Source organism: Crinia signifera, chromosome 2, assembly GCF_055691185.1.
Source record: "Crinia signifera chromosome 2, ASM5569118v1, whole genome shotgun sequence".
NCBI lineage: Eukaryota > Metazoa > Chordata > Amphibia > Anura > Myobatrachidae > Crinia > Crinia signifera.
In genome coordinates, this window is record NC_139218.1 from 204431877 (window position 1) to 204448005 (window position 16129).

At 44.9% G+C, this 16129-nt stretch overlaps 1 protein-coding gene across 2 annotated transcripts; it reads left to right on the forward strand.

Moving 5' to 3' along the window:
• The first annotated feature begins 5073 nt into the window (after positions 1 to 5073).
• Positions 5074 to 15684, forward strand: YRDC (yrdC N6-threonylcarbamoyltransferase domain containing). 2 transcript variants are annotated; one of them, XM_083173586.1, is made up of 6 exons: positions 5074 to 5359; positions 9386 to 9581; positions 11560 to 11674; positions 11808 to 11927; positions 14236 to 14415; positions 15264 to 15684. In XM_083173586.1, the coding sequence occupies exons 1-5, from the start codon at positions 5215 to 5217 to the stop codon at positions 14380 to 14382; spliced, it is 723 nt and encodes a 240-aa protein (XP_083029712.1). In that variant the 5' UTR covers positions 5074 to 5214; the 3' UTR covers positions 14383 to 14415; positions 15264 to 15684. The 2 variants fall into 2 exon arrangements, with proteins under 2 accessions (XP_083029712.1, XP_083029711.1); XM_083173585.1 differs by having other exon boundaries at positions 5086 to 5359; positions 14236 to 14378.
• The last annotated feature ends 445 nt before the right edge of the window (positions 15685 to 16129 follow it).

Sequence of the window (16129 nt, forward strand, 5' to 3'; positions counted from 1 at the left end):
CTCGAGAAATTCCAACAGTTAACGTTTTCCAGGTCTCCACACAGAATCATAAGTAATTAGCTCCACCTGTTGATCATTTATAATGTGTCAGTAATGAGTGCACCTGTGCCCCAGCAAGGTGATCTAGAAAACGTGAACTGTTGGTAGCGCTCGAGGACTGGAGTTGGCTACCACTGGTCTAGACTTACCCAGTGCTGCAAGCAGGTAAAAAGTAATTAGATGGTGAGTGACTGTGTGCACAGCTGCAACCACATTCACAGCCGTACACGGGGGTGGGGAGAGAGCTCGGCCAGTTGGCGTTTACCTGCTCGCTGGGATCCGAATACTCGCAGCCCAGAGGGCAGGTGTGAATTGGGCCCAAAGACTTAAATAATCTGGAGGACTGGGCAGCTAAATCAAAGATGAGGTTTAATATTAATAAATGTAAGGTTATTATTAAGTTATTACCATATATTTATATAGTACACACATATTCTGCAGCGTTGTACAGAGAATACTTATGTAATCACATCAGTCCCTGCCCCAGTGGATCTTACAATCTATATTCCCTACCACAAGTACACGTACACACAGACATTCTAGGGTTAATTAGCCTACCAGTATAATTTTGAATTGTGGGAGGAAACCCATGCAAGTACGCTCTTCACAGTAAGGGTGGGAAGTGAACCCAAGACCTCACTGCTGTAATGCTGTAGTGCTAACCATTTAAGAGCAGAAAAGCAGGCAATCTATCAATTAAATGAGGAAGATATAGGGAATCGTCAATGTAGAGGATTTGGGGTTGCTTGTAGTAGACTTACCTGCACTGCCCAATGTCAAGAAGCAGCAGCAAAGGCAAATAAGGTATTAGCATTCTTAAAAAGGGGTAAAGAGGCTAGGGAGGACAGTGTAAATTAACCACTTTATAAAACATTGGTACAGAAAATTTAAAATGACAGAGGCCGTAGGCAGACTGAATGCAAGTGGGGCCTCACATTCAGAGCTGCGCTGCACTCTCTGTCACTATGCCCCTGATGTACAGCCTCATCTAGAAACAGTATATACAGTCTGGTCAGTGGCATAACTATTAATTTTGCTCCCCCAAGCCCCTTACGTGTGGGTAGCACAAAATCAACAATGGGTGGAGCGAGCAGAGTGGCTTTTCACTAACATTTCATAGAAGCAGTGCTTGAAGTGGAAATTTTGAGGTAGGGCTATGGAAAAGTGAAGGCTGTAATTATGCCCAAGCTCTGGAAAAGGGGTGTGGCCACTCAAAAGGGGGTGTATCCTTAAGTGTAGAGTCCATATATATCCCTTTTACACATTACACATAACAATAGTAGGACCCCTTATCCTATCTAGTACAAGTGCCTCTTACACAGTATGCCACACGGAATGAGCAAAATTCACATTGCGCTGCACAGTAGCAGTCAAAAATCACATTACGATGTAGAGTAGAAGCCAAAAATCACATTGCGCTGCAAAGTAGGAGCCAAAAACCACATTACACCACACAGTAGGAGTCAAGAAGGCGGTGGCAGGAGAAGTTAGCGTTAGGCTGTGGCTGGGAAGGTGATGGCCAGCCTGCCGCAGGCAAGGTGACGGATAGGCTGCAGCGGGGAAGGTGACAGCTAGGCTGCGGCAGGGGAGGTGATAGCTAGGCTGCAGCAGGTGAGAGTTAGACTGTGGTATGGGGTTATAGTTATGCTATGTCCCCCCTGCACAGTCACAGGGATGCCTCTGTGGAACAGCCAGCTGACTATATAATCACCCCATCCCTGCTTCTGTCACACAGTGCAGTATAGTCAGCCATGGCCTGTCAATGTCCCCTCTCACCTAGGCCTTTGCAGGACTGTAGTAAGTTGAATACCTCTTGTGGTGGCAGTGTGGCATCCGCGGAGTGCAGTTGTCGAGGTCAGTGAGGTGTACAGCTGGCTGAGTCTGAGGGAACACAGAGCCAGGAGTCAGGGACGCAGGCACTCGACCGCATCTTGGATTATAGCCCCTTCTGCTGGTAATGTGTGTCATATTGTAGACAGCAGATGCGCCAGTGGCTATTACTGGGGATCCACAATTTACCAGGAGAGGAACAATCCCTCTCCTGGTAAATTGTGTGATATGTAGCTCAGAATTATTATGCCAGGGAGAGTGACAACAGGGACATGGGGATAGGAAGACTGAAAGCCGGTACATAGGGACAGAGATAGTGACAGCAGGGGCATAGGGACAGAGAGAGTGGCAGCAGGGACATAGGGACAGAGTGACAGCTGGGAAAGAGAGTGACAGCAGGAACAAGAAGAGTGACAACATGGACAGGGAGAGAGACATAGGGACAGTGAGAGGGAAAGAGAGAGGGGCAGCAAGGACATACACTAGGGACAAAGTGACAGCAGGAACAGAGAAAGTGACAGCAGGGATATAGGGTCAGAGAATGACAGCAGGGATGGAGAGAGTGAGAGCAGGGACAGGGAGAGTGACAGTAGGTACATAGTGACAGAGAGAGTGACAGTAGTGACAGGGAGAGTGACAGCAGGGACCTAGGGATGGGGAGAGTGACGGAGGGTGGGACAGCAAAGGACATACAGTATGGACACAGAGAGTGACAGTGGAGAAATGGAAAAACGGTAAGATTACCTACTGATCAGCGGCATTTGCAGAGGTGGCTGTCGTTTTCGGTGGCGGAGAAGACTGTGGCCTTCAGAAGGAGGCTGTGGCCTGCAGCAAGTGTGGAGGAGGCTGTGGTTTGCGGCGGTGGAGAAGGCTGTGGCCTGCACGAGGAGGCTGTGGTGGCGAGTGCAGAGGAGACTGGCCTGCAGTGCAGCTCTGACTGTGAGGCCCCCTTGCATCCAGTCTGCCTACGGCCTCTCTCATTTCAAATTTTCTGTGGACCAGCAGCCAATGAGGTGGTTACTATTTCCAGAGCTCCAATTGGTGCAAAAATAGCAGCAGATTTTAAAAGATGTCACTTAGTGCTCAAAGTGCCTGTATGCCCTACCAGCATATACCAGCCCACTTTGAGGATAGGTATAAATCATGTGGTACATCAAGTTCCAAAAATCTTTTTTTTTTTTTTATTCAGAACTTAACATTGAAAATGTACACCATTCTGAGATGGTGTAAAGCCCACAAATGTGTTCACAAGATGCTGTTTACAGCAGCTTGTTCGAGTGAGGGATCATTTCCTTAGCTCTGTTTCACAGCTATGTGCTATGTGCATTGGGGTTACATACAAATGACCAGCGGTTGGGTTAATAATCCAGAATTCAAATACAAATGCTGGAATACCAAGGGAGGGAATCCGGACAGGAGTCTGGTAAGTATACTTACCCTCCCCCTTGCCCTCCCTGGCCTAAACTTAAGTACCACCCATTGCCTAAAGTTGCCATACACTTATGTGATTTTGGATGATTTTACCCAATTCCAATGGATTGGCCCAAGAAATCGGGTGAAAAGCAACCTCCTGTACATGAGGTAAATCAGAATCGCAGCCGTCAGTGTGGCTACATCTGATTCATCACATCTGATTTCCCATGAACTCCCCGGCAGTCCTTCAGTGCTATTTTTACATGCGATAAATCTCATGTAAAAATGGCACATAAAGTACCAAATCAGATGAAGGGCTTCTAGGGAGCTGTCGGAGAAGTTCAAGGGAAAGCAATTTGACGTGTGCCTATAGTTATTTATTTATTAACAGTTTCTTATGTAGCGCACACATATTCCGCAGTGCTTTATATTATACGAAAAATGTGAAAAAATACATTTGAAACTTTGTTAACCTGTACGTCCAGCCTTGTCATTTATTCCGTGGGAGTGCCGCCATCTACCCATTCATCTATATATAGTGTAACATAGAGTCATTTATAGAAAATAAGCTGCGCATATGATTTGAAAACAGCTCTAATTAGGGGTTGCAGATAGTTATCATTTGGTAGAGTGCTAAATGAAATGAAATAAAAATGAGTGACACCTTAAAAGTAAACGGGTTAGTTTAAAATGTTTACACTCCTTATAGAGTATTTGTAGGAAGAAGGGCCAGCTGTCCCTGTCTTACCTTAACCAAAGGAGGCAGCGGTATTCCTCAGCAAGTTGCTGTACGCTGACAGATGGTCAAAGTGCCCAGCGTCAGGGGCGGATTTAGGGATGAGGGCGCCCCTAGGCACAACAATAATGTTTACTAAGTAGGACAGTTTATAGGGGCAGTATCTGCATGTCCCATCCATTTACACTCTATTTAAGATGGAATATAGCACAGTACAGTGGATATTTTGCAGTTATTGGTACATTTTGGGCTGACAGTACTATCACAGGCATCCAAGTGCCGCCCCCAAACATGTGCCGCCCCTAGGCCGGTGCCTCACGTGCCTAATGGGAAATTCGGCTCTGCCCAGCGTGGCATGAAACGCGTTGGGCATTACAGGAGAGACCAAGCCATCCCCACTGCCACCCGAACAACCCTCACGCCGGCCGCCTGATGTCACCAAGCCCCATCCCGGGACTGAAGCCGAACGGAGACCATCTGTCAGCGTACAGCATCTTGCTGAGGAACACTGCTGCCTCCTTTGGTTAGAGGAAGACAGGGACAGCTGGCCCTTCTTCCTACAAATCCTCCATAAGGAGTGTAAACATTTTAAACTAACCCGTTTACTTTTCAGTTGTCACTCATTTTTATTTCATTAGTATAGAGTCATGTTTACAAATTTCTAACCCCTATGAATTTCTTTATGATACCAGCTATGTAGGGAGTGGGTGTAAAGAGCTGGGGCATCCAAACATTGTACTCTAAGAAATTTTTTGTATTGTATTGATGTCATTTATTTTAAAGATCTTTTTATTAATTTTAAACTGTGGGGCAGATTTATTAAGCTCGGTGAAGTGATAAAGTGTCTGGTTTTTATCACCGGCCAATCAGCTCCTACCTGTGAGGTTACAGGCTTGGTCTGAAAAATGACAGGTAGGAGCTGATTGGCCGGTGATAAAACCAGACACTTTATCACTTCATCGAGTTTAATAAATCTACCTCATAATGCCAGACAGCAACCCGAACGAAGCCACACACTCACTGACACTGACTGACTCCCGCCGCACTGCACTGCAGTGCAGCAGCCGCTGCTGCCGGTGATAGCTTATGTAACCACGTGACGACACGCAGTGCGGGCCGCGGATTGGCTGCCTCCGCTGACCCCGGAAGTGCTGCGCCGGCCGCACACGTGGGTGTTTGCGAAGCTGAGGACCCAGATGAGGCTGGTTGGCCGCTTGCAGGGTGCAGTAGCCGGGATCGCATGTCACAAACAGACCCCGGTGGTAGATATGGCTTGTAGAGTAATGAGGCTGCCAGCCGGGCCTAGAGGTTGTAGAAACGGCCCGGACAAGGATGTGAAGGGTGAGGAGGATGTGGAGGGGACAGGCTGGGTGTGTATGTGGAAGCTATAGCGTTTATATGCAATGTTGGTGACAGCGCTTCCTACACTGGGACCACAGCGCCCTACATGAGGAGAATGTGCCCATGCCGCACGAGGGATGCATGTACAGTGGGAGTGGATGAGGTATTTAATGTATGTACTTATCTGCTGCTTAAATGATGGAGTCTCATGATCTACAACCATTTGTTTGGCAGGACTTGTGGTTTTGCAGTGCATGACCCCTCAAAGCTCTTCTTAAGTCTCTAAATGGCTACAAAGATGCTTGTGTGCTGCAGGAACAAAAATATGTTGATATCTGAGTTTGTGATTTCTTCTGGTTTTGCATGGACATTGCTCTGTGAAAGGCTTCAGTGTGATGGTTAGGGATCATTTCATCTAGTCTGTTGTTTTTTTCTCTGACTTCTCAAATTAAAGCCGGGTACAGACTACAAAAATGTTATTTGCTGTCTGAATAAGAGCAATATATCATGTGTATCTTTCAGTGTGTAGTATGCCCAGTGTTCTTGCCTACGCCATCATGAGCAATGTCTTCTGTTTGGGTCAAACAGAAGACATTGCTAGTGATGCCACGGGATTTTGGCTGTCGGGATTCTGAACGCCGGGATCCCGACCGCCGGGATTCAATACTGAATCCGATGCCACACTGCCGAATGTATCATGGCATTCCCCTGCAATGTTAAGGATATATGCACTTTGCATTGGCTGGGAACAGTGCCTGATTAACCAATAGGCTGATAAGGCTTAAGCCTAGGGCTCCAGGACTGGGGTAGGTGCCTTGCAGGTGACAGCTGAAGAATAAAATGAAGGCCTAATTTACTCCATGCTTGTTAGCGATCACCTGTCCTCATGTAAAGTTCTTAAGGGGGTGGAAAAATGACATTGGCATTAGGCCTCCCATCTGGTGTTGTAGCACAAAATCTAAATACAAACAAATATCAGGTGCAAAAAGAAAAGAATTAGGAAAATTTGGCTTATTATCTTTTTGCTCCATCTACTGAAACTCCCAATAGGGATTGGATTCCTTACAAGCACAATAAAATATTTAGCAACACGGCTAAAAGGAGATCGCAAATAGATTAAAAGTAGATTGTAAGCTTGCGAGCAGGACCATCCTACCTCTAGCGTTTTTTTATTTTTATTTACCCAGTTTGTTTAATCACTGTTGTTTCCAATTGTAAAGTGCAACGGAATATGCTGCGCTATATAAGAAACTGTAAATAATAAAAGTAGTCTATTTTAATATCCACAGGTTTAAATTAACGTACAATTGATGTTGTAAATAGTGTCTCAATATTTGTGCTCTATGCTCGACCTCCCCTCAGTGATAATTACACTGTTTAAACCGAGCGCGTGGTCACACTCCCAGACGTAGCTGTGTGGTCCCAGCATCTATAACCAGCTTTTGATGTTAGGTATGGCACTTCTATTGAAATCGCGGTAATTGTCCAGCTGGCGTATATTGCCAGCGATGCGATGGCTGGGAGATGCCAGGACACCTGTTATTGAGTAGATGTAGTGGTGGGAGGGACTCACCAGCTGCATTGGAGTTCTTGCCAAAGTCTCCTTGACACACAACAAGCATTAGATCATATATGCCAGTTACATAACCTTCGGTACATGCACATGACCAGTATGACTGGTGAGTCCCTGAGCGCCCATACAAGTGTGTTTAGCAACATTACAAGTGGAGCTACATGTGTATTTGTCTAGGGCACCTTGAACCTTAAATCAGGCCCTGGATTGGAACACATCATTTTAGTGTGTATCCGGCATTACAAGGCACTCGGCAATGCAGCAACTATTGATAAACTGCAATCATTGAGTGGGGTTTATACATGTTTAGTATCCCCAATCTTCTTGCTGTTTATTGGAGGACCGTGTTGTTTTCCCAAATCTTCGCTTTACTCGAACCCCTGGGTCCAATCTGGTCTGGTGCTTTCAGCATAAACCCAGGTCTCCCATTATGAAGAGTGGTGCATTCACACCGCACCACATCCCGGGTTATTTGTGCAATGTAAAAGGGGTATTGGAGGACCTGACCCATGATATGAGATGGGGGGAGTAATCTAGGGCAATCTGGAATCCACAGACCTAATGGTGGTCGGTCTCTCTCTCTCACACTCTCTCTCTCTCTCACACTCTCTCTCTCTCTCACACTCTCTCTCTCTCTCACACTCTCTCTCTCTCTCACACTCTCTCTCTCACTCACACTCTCTCTCTCACACTCTCTCTCTCTCTCACACTCTCTCTCTCTCTCACACTCTCTCTCTCTCACACTCTCTCTCTCTCACACTCTCTCTCTCTCACACTCTCTCTCTCTCACACTCTCTCTCTCACACTCTCTCTCTCACACTCTCTCTCTCACACTCTCTCTCTCACACTCTCTCTCTCACACTCTCTCTCTCACACTCTCTCTCTCACACTCTCTCTCTCACACTCTCTCTCTCACACTCTCTCTCTCACACTCTCTCTCTCACACTCTCTCTCACACTCTCTCTCGAATGAACGAAAAAATAAAATAAAAAATCTGGTAATGTATGGGAGCATATGAGAATCAACTTCTCAAATGCTGGAAAATGGCTAAAATCGGTTGCTCTTATAAATTTGTTAAATAAAATGGATTTAACCATTTTATCTGAATGCCTATTGTTTGATTTCCAGTGTTTGGGAGCAAATGTTCCATGCTCATATGCTCCCATACATTACCAGATTTTTGTTTTCACCAGATAGATTGGACAGATACATCTGTACGTATGTACACAGCTTTAGCGTTTGAATATTGGAGGCTCGCAATCAGTTGTTTACATGCAAGATAATGTGTGTGGAACATGTAATAGAAACAAATTCATTATGCTTAATCTTGTAGTTTTCTTACATTTAGGCATTGCGGTCTACCATAGAAAATAAAGGCCTATACACACTAGGTGATATTGTGTACAAAATTGCTCAGGAAGGGGCTTCTGTAGCCTGCAGACATATAAACACTTGAATAGATGGAGTAGGCCCCTGGGAAGATGTGCCATCAACTTCCGCTATGTGTGTTGTAAACAGGTTGTGTGTTAGGAAGAGTTAAGCTCCATACACACTATACAATGTTGGCCACGGCTGATGGTTAACAGTATAATCCGTGGGTCGCCGATGTTGAGCATACACACTGAATAATATTGGTAAACGATATGATTCAGTGACATCAGCAGGACCCGCTAAATATGGGGTGGGGGGGGGGGGTCTTAGAATGCACACCCTATATACATGAGGTGCCATCGTGCTGGGACTTGTAGTTCTGCAAAGAAAAATACACGGTGCAGATGCACACTCCATATTATTAAACAATAATAGAGGATCTTTGTATATCAATTGGCCAAGAAATATTTGCCCACCAACCAGCTTCACGGTGACCTCCTTTCTGGTGGGTCCCTAATACTAAGTTTTAATCTGCGGCGCGGAACCCCAAAAAGGACAGCATTGGCCAGTCACCCCAGGGCAGCACACAAGTGAAAAACTAAGCTACAGGTGTATTAATAAGAAAGAAGCAGGAGCTAGAGGTTAAAAAGTGAAGTGCCAGAAAGTATAATATATTAGTGGAAAATAAATAGTGCTAAATAAATGTTAGGGTGTGCCACCCAGAAAGCTACTCAGCCACACCAACCCAAGGGGAGCAGCGCCCCAAATCCATCCCCAAGACATGCAGGTTGTTGGCTATAAAGCTAAATTGACCTGCATGTTCAGCAGGTCCATTTGGCGAGAGCAAGCATGATTAACAACATTGAGTGTAAACACTAGAGAATATTGCAAAAAATATTATTGAGAAAGCTCTTTGTAAAGTGATATCTTTTGCAATATCCTCTAGTGTGTATGGGGCTTTATAAGTGAACATGAGTGATTGTGGTGTAGTTGTTTGCTTACTTTCATTACAATAAATTTACATCTATGGAGATGGTTTTTATTGATATTCAGTATCTCCAATCATCTTTGTTTTATTGCAGGTTGGAAAGAAATTCTGAATACTTCTGCTGGTATTCTACAACAGAATGGAGTGATTGCTTTACCCACAGACACTATCTATGGCATTGCCTGCCTGGCGCAGAACTCCCAGTCCATCAGCAACATTTACAACATCAAAGGACGCAATGGGACCAAACCTTTGGCTATATGTGTTGGGGACATTCAGGATATCTATAAGTTAGTAACCAGCATTAGGAAAATTGATATTAGCAGAAGTATTAGATCTGTCAGAATAATCGATCTAATTGATATATCTATTTTCATTTATTGGAATTAATTGATTCGTTATTATTACATTTTTATTATAGACCGTCTCTTTACAATGAATGTGTACACTTTATCCCAGGTCACTCATAATTGCTGTTATACGCCGATATCTGTGCCATATACTTATCCTTAATGCCCTCTGGCTATATACTTATCCATCCGTAATGTTCTTCTGTTATGTTCGTGGGCTGTGATTACTGTTCTCCTAGTGATCACTCCACAAAGCAGAACAGTGGTCCTACCTGAGAGTGTTATGTTTGTTATATATTACTGCAGACAGATAGTTGCACTTATTGGGGTTTTATTTCTTTGAGACATCAGCTAATCCTGAATAAAATCCCAATAAGTGCCAGCATTGGGCTTCGTTCCGGGCTAAGTGGATATCCTTAGAGTATCAGTTAAGCCAGTAACCTTGACACTCCAGCTGTTGTTGAAGCAGGGCATGCTGGGATGTGTAATTCAACAACATCTGAAGTGTCAAGGTTAGCCATCACTGAGTTAGGCCATGATATATTGTTGCAAGCAATTTATTAAAGTAGATACATAAATTAATTCTCCTTGTGGCTGGAGTACGTCTTGGTGTATACAGTTGTTTCTTTAGTCAACAATGCAGCACACCCAACGCTTTTCGTCACAAAAGACTTCATCGGGGTAAAAGAGGGGTAAAGCCATACCCTCCAACATGACCCATTCTCTTAGGTACAAAATGCTCTGTTCCTTGACTGCCCTGTCAGTGGCAGTTACAGATGTGAGCCTGCAGCACAGTCCAATATTCAAACAGGGGAGTCACACCTACTGCCACCCCAAACATCACTGTCCTGGACTCACTGGCAGTTGATGTGACCCCCCCTCTTTGAATATTGGACTGTGCTGGAGCCCCACCTCTGTAACTGTCACTGGCAGGGTAGTCCAGGAACAGAGCATTTTGTACCTAATGGAATGGGTCATGTTGGAGGGTATGTAAAGCTCCTTTTCATGGGGTTAACCTGGTCTGCCAGGGGTGATTAGGCATTTTAATGGGGGTTATCCTAGTCTGCCAGGGGTGATTACGTGTTTTCATGGGGTTATCCTGGTCTGCTAAGGGTGATTATGCGTTTTCCCGGGATTATCCTGGTCTGCCAGGGGTAAAGCTCCTTTTCATGGGGTTAACCTGGTCTGCCAGGGGTTAATGTGCATTGTCATGGGGTTAACGTGCTCTGCCAGCTAAATTGCAGCCCCTCCTCCACTCTTCCATTACCACTCTTCCATCGGGCAGACAGGTTGTGCACTCCCCAAGCCCCCCCGCACAAGAGCAGCTCTGCTGCAGCGCGGGTATTTAAAAACTTGTGCCAGATCGCGAGGCCCGGTCTGACAGCCAATCAGGGTTCGACTGCTGCTCCTGATTGACTCCTAAAAAGCAAACTCTGTTGGCTCGTGATGCAGGCTTGGCCTGCTCTTGTGTTTTTGTGAGAGGGGGGAGCGAGGAGGGGGTTGACAACCGCTCTTCCCCCTGCAAGCACACCCAGCCACGACCATGTTTTGCTTCCTCCAAAAAAAGTCTGGTCGCCAGGAGGCAGAATCTGGTCACAGTGGTGGTCACCATGGCGACCTGGCTCCCGGAGTTTGTTAAGCCCTGCTGTACAACCTATTTGTCCGGGCGATAGCAATGCTGCGGGGCCGCACCCGTCCACTTCTAGGGGATTTTAACTATCTAGTCAAAGTCGCCTGGACGAGTTTACACGGCTTTAGTTTGCTGCACCCTATGTGAATTTATAAACCTTAATGCTCCTGAGACATTTTGTTTTGCATGATGCCTTATAGTCCTGATACACAGAGTATATGCTATGGGTTGTGTGGAACTTGCTGGTGATGTATAGGTAACTGCTAATAATAACTATTAATGATACAGGTACTGCCAGGTTAATGTCTCTGACCAGCTTCTACATGACCTGTTACCTGGACCTGTCACTCTTGTGATGGAGCGATCAGATGGGCTTAATAAGGAGCTTAATCCTTCTACATCTGTAAGTATGATACCAAACATGTATACAGTATTTAGGTTTAGTTGTACACAGAAGGATATTGAGAGATGATTACATGATGTGTTTGAGAAAGTTGCATAATGTATGTTTTGTTCTGAATTCTGTTTCTTTGTAGCTGGTTGGTGTTCGTATTCCTGACCATGCATTTGTCCGACAACTAGCACAGATCTCCTCTGAGCCCTTGGCACTGACTAGTGCCAACATCAGTACCCAGCAGAGCACATTGACAATAGAGGTGAGGCACTGCTGGGTTATATTGTTACTGTTCTCATCTATGTGTGCATGCTAATTAGAACATATACTATAGAAGTATAAAGAGGTTATTAGCTATCGCCTCGATATTTGCTCTTGTATGGTCAGTGGGGTTGTGATGGTAAAGCGGAGAATGTGCCCATAGCAACCAATCAGCATCAACCTACCATTTCACAGAATATACTTGATAAATTCTTACTCAAAGCTGGTTGTTATGGGCAACTTATCCATTGGTCCGCTTCACTGGTCAATATGGCCAGTTATAATGTTAGGAGTTCCAGTGGACTGCAAAACTAATGGAAATATTTGCTGGAGTAACAGACAATGGAGGCAGGATGGATGTTAAATCACTATATTCTTAGGATAACAAATCAGGTACAGGAACAGGTAACAAGGATTCAGGTACAGGAACAGGTACAGACGGGGCAGGTCACATCTTTGCAGGGGACGACAATGGCGACGCCAGCCGCCATCCCGCGCCAGCACCATATCTTCCCCCGGGTCACTGCCGGCTTGTTGGTGGTCACCCGGGGTCCCCGCAGCCTGCCCGCAACCCCCCCCCCCCCCCCCCCGTCGCCCCGCCGACGGAGATTGAGACGCACGCGCGTCTCAGTCAGATGGTTAGCGAGGCTGCTGGCGGATCGCCAGCGCTGACGTTCTGGCGATTCGCCAGCAAAGAAGAAGCCTGCCTCATCTGTAACAAGGATTCAGGTACAGATGGGGCAGGTCCCATCTTTGCAGGGGATGGCGACGCCAGCCGCCATCCCGCGCCAGCTCCATATTTATAGCGAGAAGGGGACGCTTCCCCCGGTTCACCGCCGGCTTGTTGGCGGTCACCCGGGGTCTCCGCCGCCTCCCCCCCCCCTGAAACGGACAGGGTTTCCGTCGCCCCGCCGACGGAGATTGAGACGCACGCGTTTCTCAGTCAGATGGTTAGCGAGGCTGCTGGCGGATCGCCAGCGCTGACGTTCTGGCGATTCGCCAGCAAAGAAGAAGCCTGCCCCATCTGTAACAAGGATTCAGGTACAGGAACAGGTAACAAGGATTCAGGTACAGGAACAGGTAACAAGGATCATCAATATGTGCTGCAGCTGGGAAATGGTATTCGGAGAATAGCCCAGTCCAGCTGATTACACCAGCTGGGACTGCTCTCAGAAACAACAGTTCTGCAGGCTGAACCCAACAGCAGCACCTCTGGCCACCCATAGATACTGCAGACCAAGCATGACAGCAGCACCTTTGGCCACACAGAGGTGCTGCAAGCTGAATATAACAGCAGCACCTCTGGCCATCCACAGGTACTGCAGTCCAACACAACAGCAGCACCTCTGGCAAACCAGAGGTACTGCAGGCCAAACATAACATCAATGGCAGTCCTGACACTTTTAGGCAATAAAGTGACTTAGTGCTCAAGTGCGCTTACATAAAAACACCATATAGCAGCTAGATATACAGATCTCAAGGTGCCATTCAATAACACCTAAAAACAGAATGCATACAGTAAAAGAGACTGTTCTCCAGCGCTTAGGTGGTTCCCACAGAATAAAAACACCAAGCAAGTGTTTATAGGAATGTCACAGAGTTATACCACTATTGCTGTGTTTCCATAGGTGGCAGATGGATAATTCCAAAGATATTCCTCCTCCACACACGGTACCCAAAATTGAAAAGAGAGACAGATAGTGCAGACTGTCAACAAATAACAATTTTAATGTGGGGTACATTTACAATAGGGAAGGATAAAAAAGCATGGATCTCCTCAAACCGGGGCAATACAGGAATTGGAACGGTCACAGCAGCTGAGCAATCCAGTCTAGATCTGGCAATAGTCCTTCTCACTGGGTGTCCAATATACACGAATCCCCGGTCCAGAGTCCAACCAAACAACAGGTTAAGATAACGCCAAACGCGTTTCGGATCTAACTGATCCTTTGTCAATAGTGTGCTTAACCTTCTCATACAGACGCTTTAAATACCTTTGCTGCTGCTGTGACCGTTCCAATTCCTGTATTGCCCCGGTTTGAGGAGATCCATGCTTTTTTATCCATCCCTATTGTAAGTGTACCCCACATTAAAATTGTTATTTGTTGACAGTCTGCACTATCTGTCTCTCTTTTCAATTTTGAGTCCTGACACTTCACAATAGTATGTGTGTGAAAGCAAATTTAAATAAATGTTTCACTATATACTGTAATTTATATTTGCACCTTATTATATGGTATCATTATATTTTTTTGCATTTGAATGGCTTTATTTTCTGTGCCAGGCATCTAAATTTTATCTTTTATTAGGAATTCCGGGACCTGTGGCCCATGCTGTCCCTTGTAGTGGATGGAGGGCCTATTGGAGACTTATCTAGCCCCGAATGCAGGGTGGGATCGACAGTCATTGATCTTTCTGTTCCTGGTAAATTTACTGTGATCCGACCTGGATGGTGAGTTACCGGTTATGTCACCTAAGTAATATACTAGGTCAGTGACCCCGACAAGTCTTTCCCTATAACCTGATGCTTATGCATTGTATATGCCTGCTGTGTTCATATCTTACTTTTTGCAGCTATAGATTGTTAGCTCTGGTTTCCCAGGGCGACAGTGTACAGGTGCTCCAAGCTCTCCCGCCAGTAACCTAAATAGCAGTGAAAAGGGATGTAATGCATCCATGTGACAAATGTTAAAGTGAAGAGAGGAACTTAGGGATTTTCTAAGTGATCTAGTGAGATCGCTTAGAAAATGCCCTGAATTCGCCCCGTGTGTAGGTTCCATTAGAATTTTGCTTTAAAGATAAATTGCAGAATCTCACCTGAATAGCTAGGCCACATACCCTCTAACCTAATAGATACATGATTGGAAACACATATCAAATATATTTGCAGCCATGGCAAATTCCCAATCTGATCTGATGCACACCGGATCAGAATCGGAAGTTACATACGATATGACCTTTTTCACACTATTAATCGGCCCGATTGATCAAAATGGTAAAAAAAAACGTCTGTATCGTACAAGTGTATGGGGGCTTTAAGACTGCTCAGTGACTGATGTGTCAAAACCTATGAATCAGGCCCTTTGAATCAAATCTAATTGTAAAAGCAATTTTTTTTTTTTTTTTATTCAAATTAATGAAAATAGTTTGCAAATTGAAACAAGAATTCCAACTGATTTGATTTGATTGCCTTCCTGTAATGCAATTTACATTCTAGTTGGGGGGGAAAGCCACTCAGTGCTTGTGGACAGTAGAAAGTTAGCATCTGAGTGAATGCACTTTTTAGAAATCTAATATAGGAAGTGACTCTTGTGTATGTACATATCTTCTGTTCCAGCGCTCTGGCTCCCACTCTGGAGATCCTGAAAAACAGACACGGCTTATTAGCCACCTCCTGACATCCTGTTCTGTGGGACTGGATTTCCTGCAAACCATACAAGTCAAGAGAATCCGTGCGACTACAGACCAACATATGAAAAGCATGCCATGTCTCCATTGGCTTTACAAGCTGTGGGACAGTATTTTAGATACTGGATTATATTTGAACTGTCATGTCCATGGGAAGAAATCAGGGAACATACCTGGACAAAATGTTATTTATTTAAGAGGATAAACCCTAAACTGATCTATTTTGTTGTATTTCTTTTAAACATTAGGTCAACAAATATATGCATATATAGCTGCTTAATTTTCAGACCTCCGGGTGTAACTTATATTGATTGAAGGGTTTTGAGATCAAAATAAAAACTTTTTTTAAATATGTTTGCGCACATGTATATTGTGTATATATGCATGTGTATATTACATATATGCGCCTATATAAAGCACAATGGTAGCCCTACAATTGGTTAGCTACAGTACATGTCACATACAGTATGCAGATACTAGTAGTTAAAGAGAGATGGACAAATAAAACCATTTATCTATGCCCTCCATTCTCAGCAAGGCACTGTTCTCATGCTGCCAGGTGGGGGCAGTGGTTACCTAGGCATGCTAGTCTGCTACCCTTGTAGTTAGTAGATTCATACAGTATATCCTGTCTTTTGGCAACTTTGTATGTGATCCTCCCCTAATGGACACATCATCTCCAAAAGGCCTCAAATTTGGTCACAAACAGTGGAATAGCAACCCCAAGAATTTCTTATATCTTATCTAGATATTTGGTTATACTGTAGTACATTTTACTTTTAGTACTCTTTTATG

Bases quoted from the DNA above. Each gene is read 5' to 3' on its own strand.
- YRDC (XM_083173585.1), top strand. From the start codon at position 5,215: ATGAGGCTGGTTGGCCGCTTGCAGGGTGCAGTAGCCGGGATCGCATGT. The intron at 11,675-11,807 runs GTAAGTATGATA...GTTTCTTTGTAG, and splicing joins AGCTTAATCCTTCTACATCT to CTGGTTGGTGTTCGTATTCC. The intron at 11,928-14,235 runs GTGAGGCACTGC...ATCTTTTATTAG, and splicing joins AGAGCACATTGACAATAGAG to GAATTCCGGGACCTGTGGCC.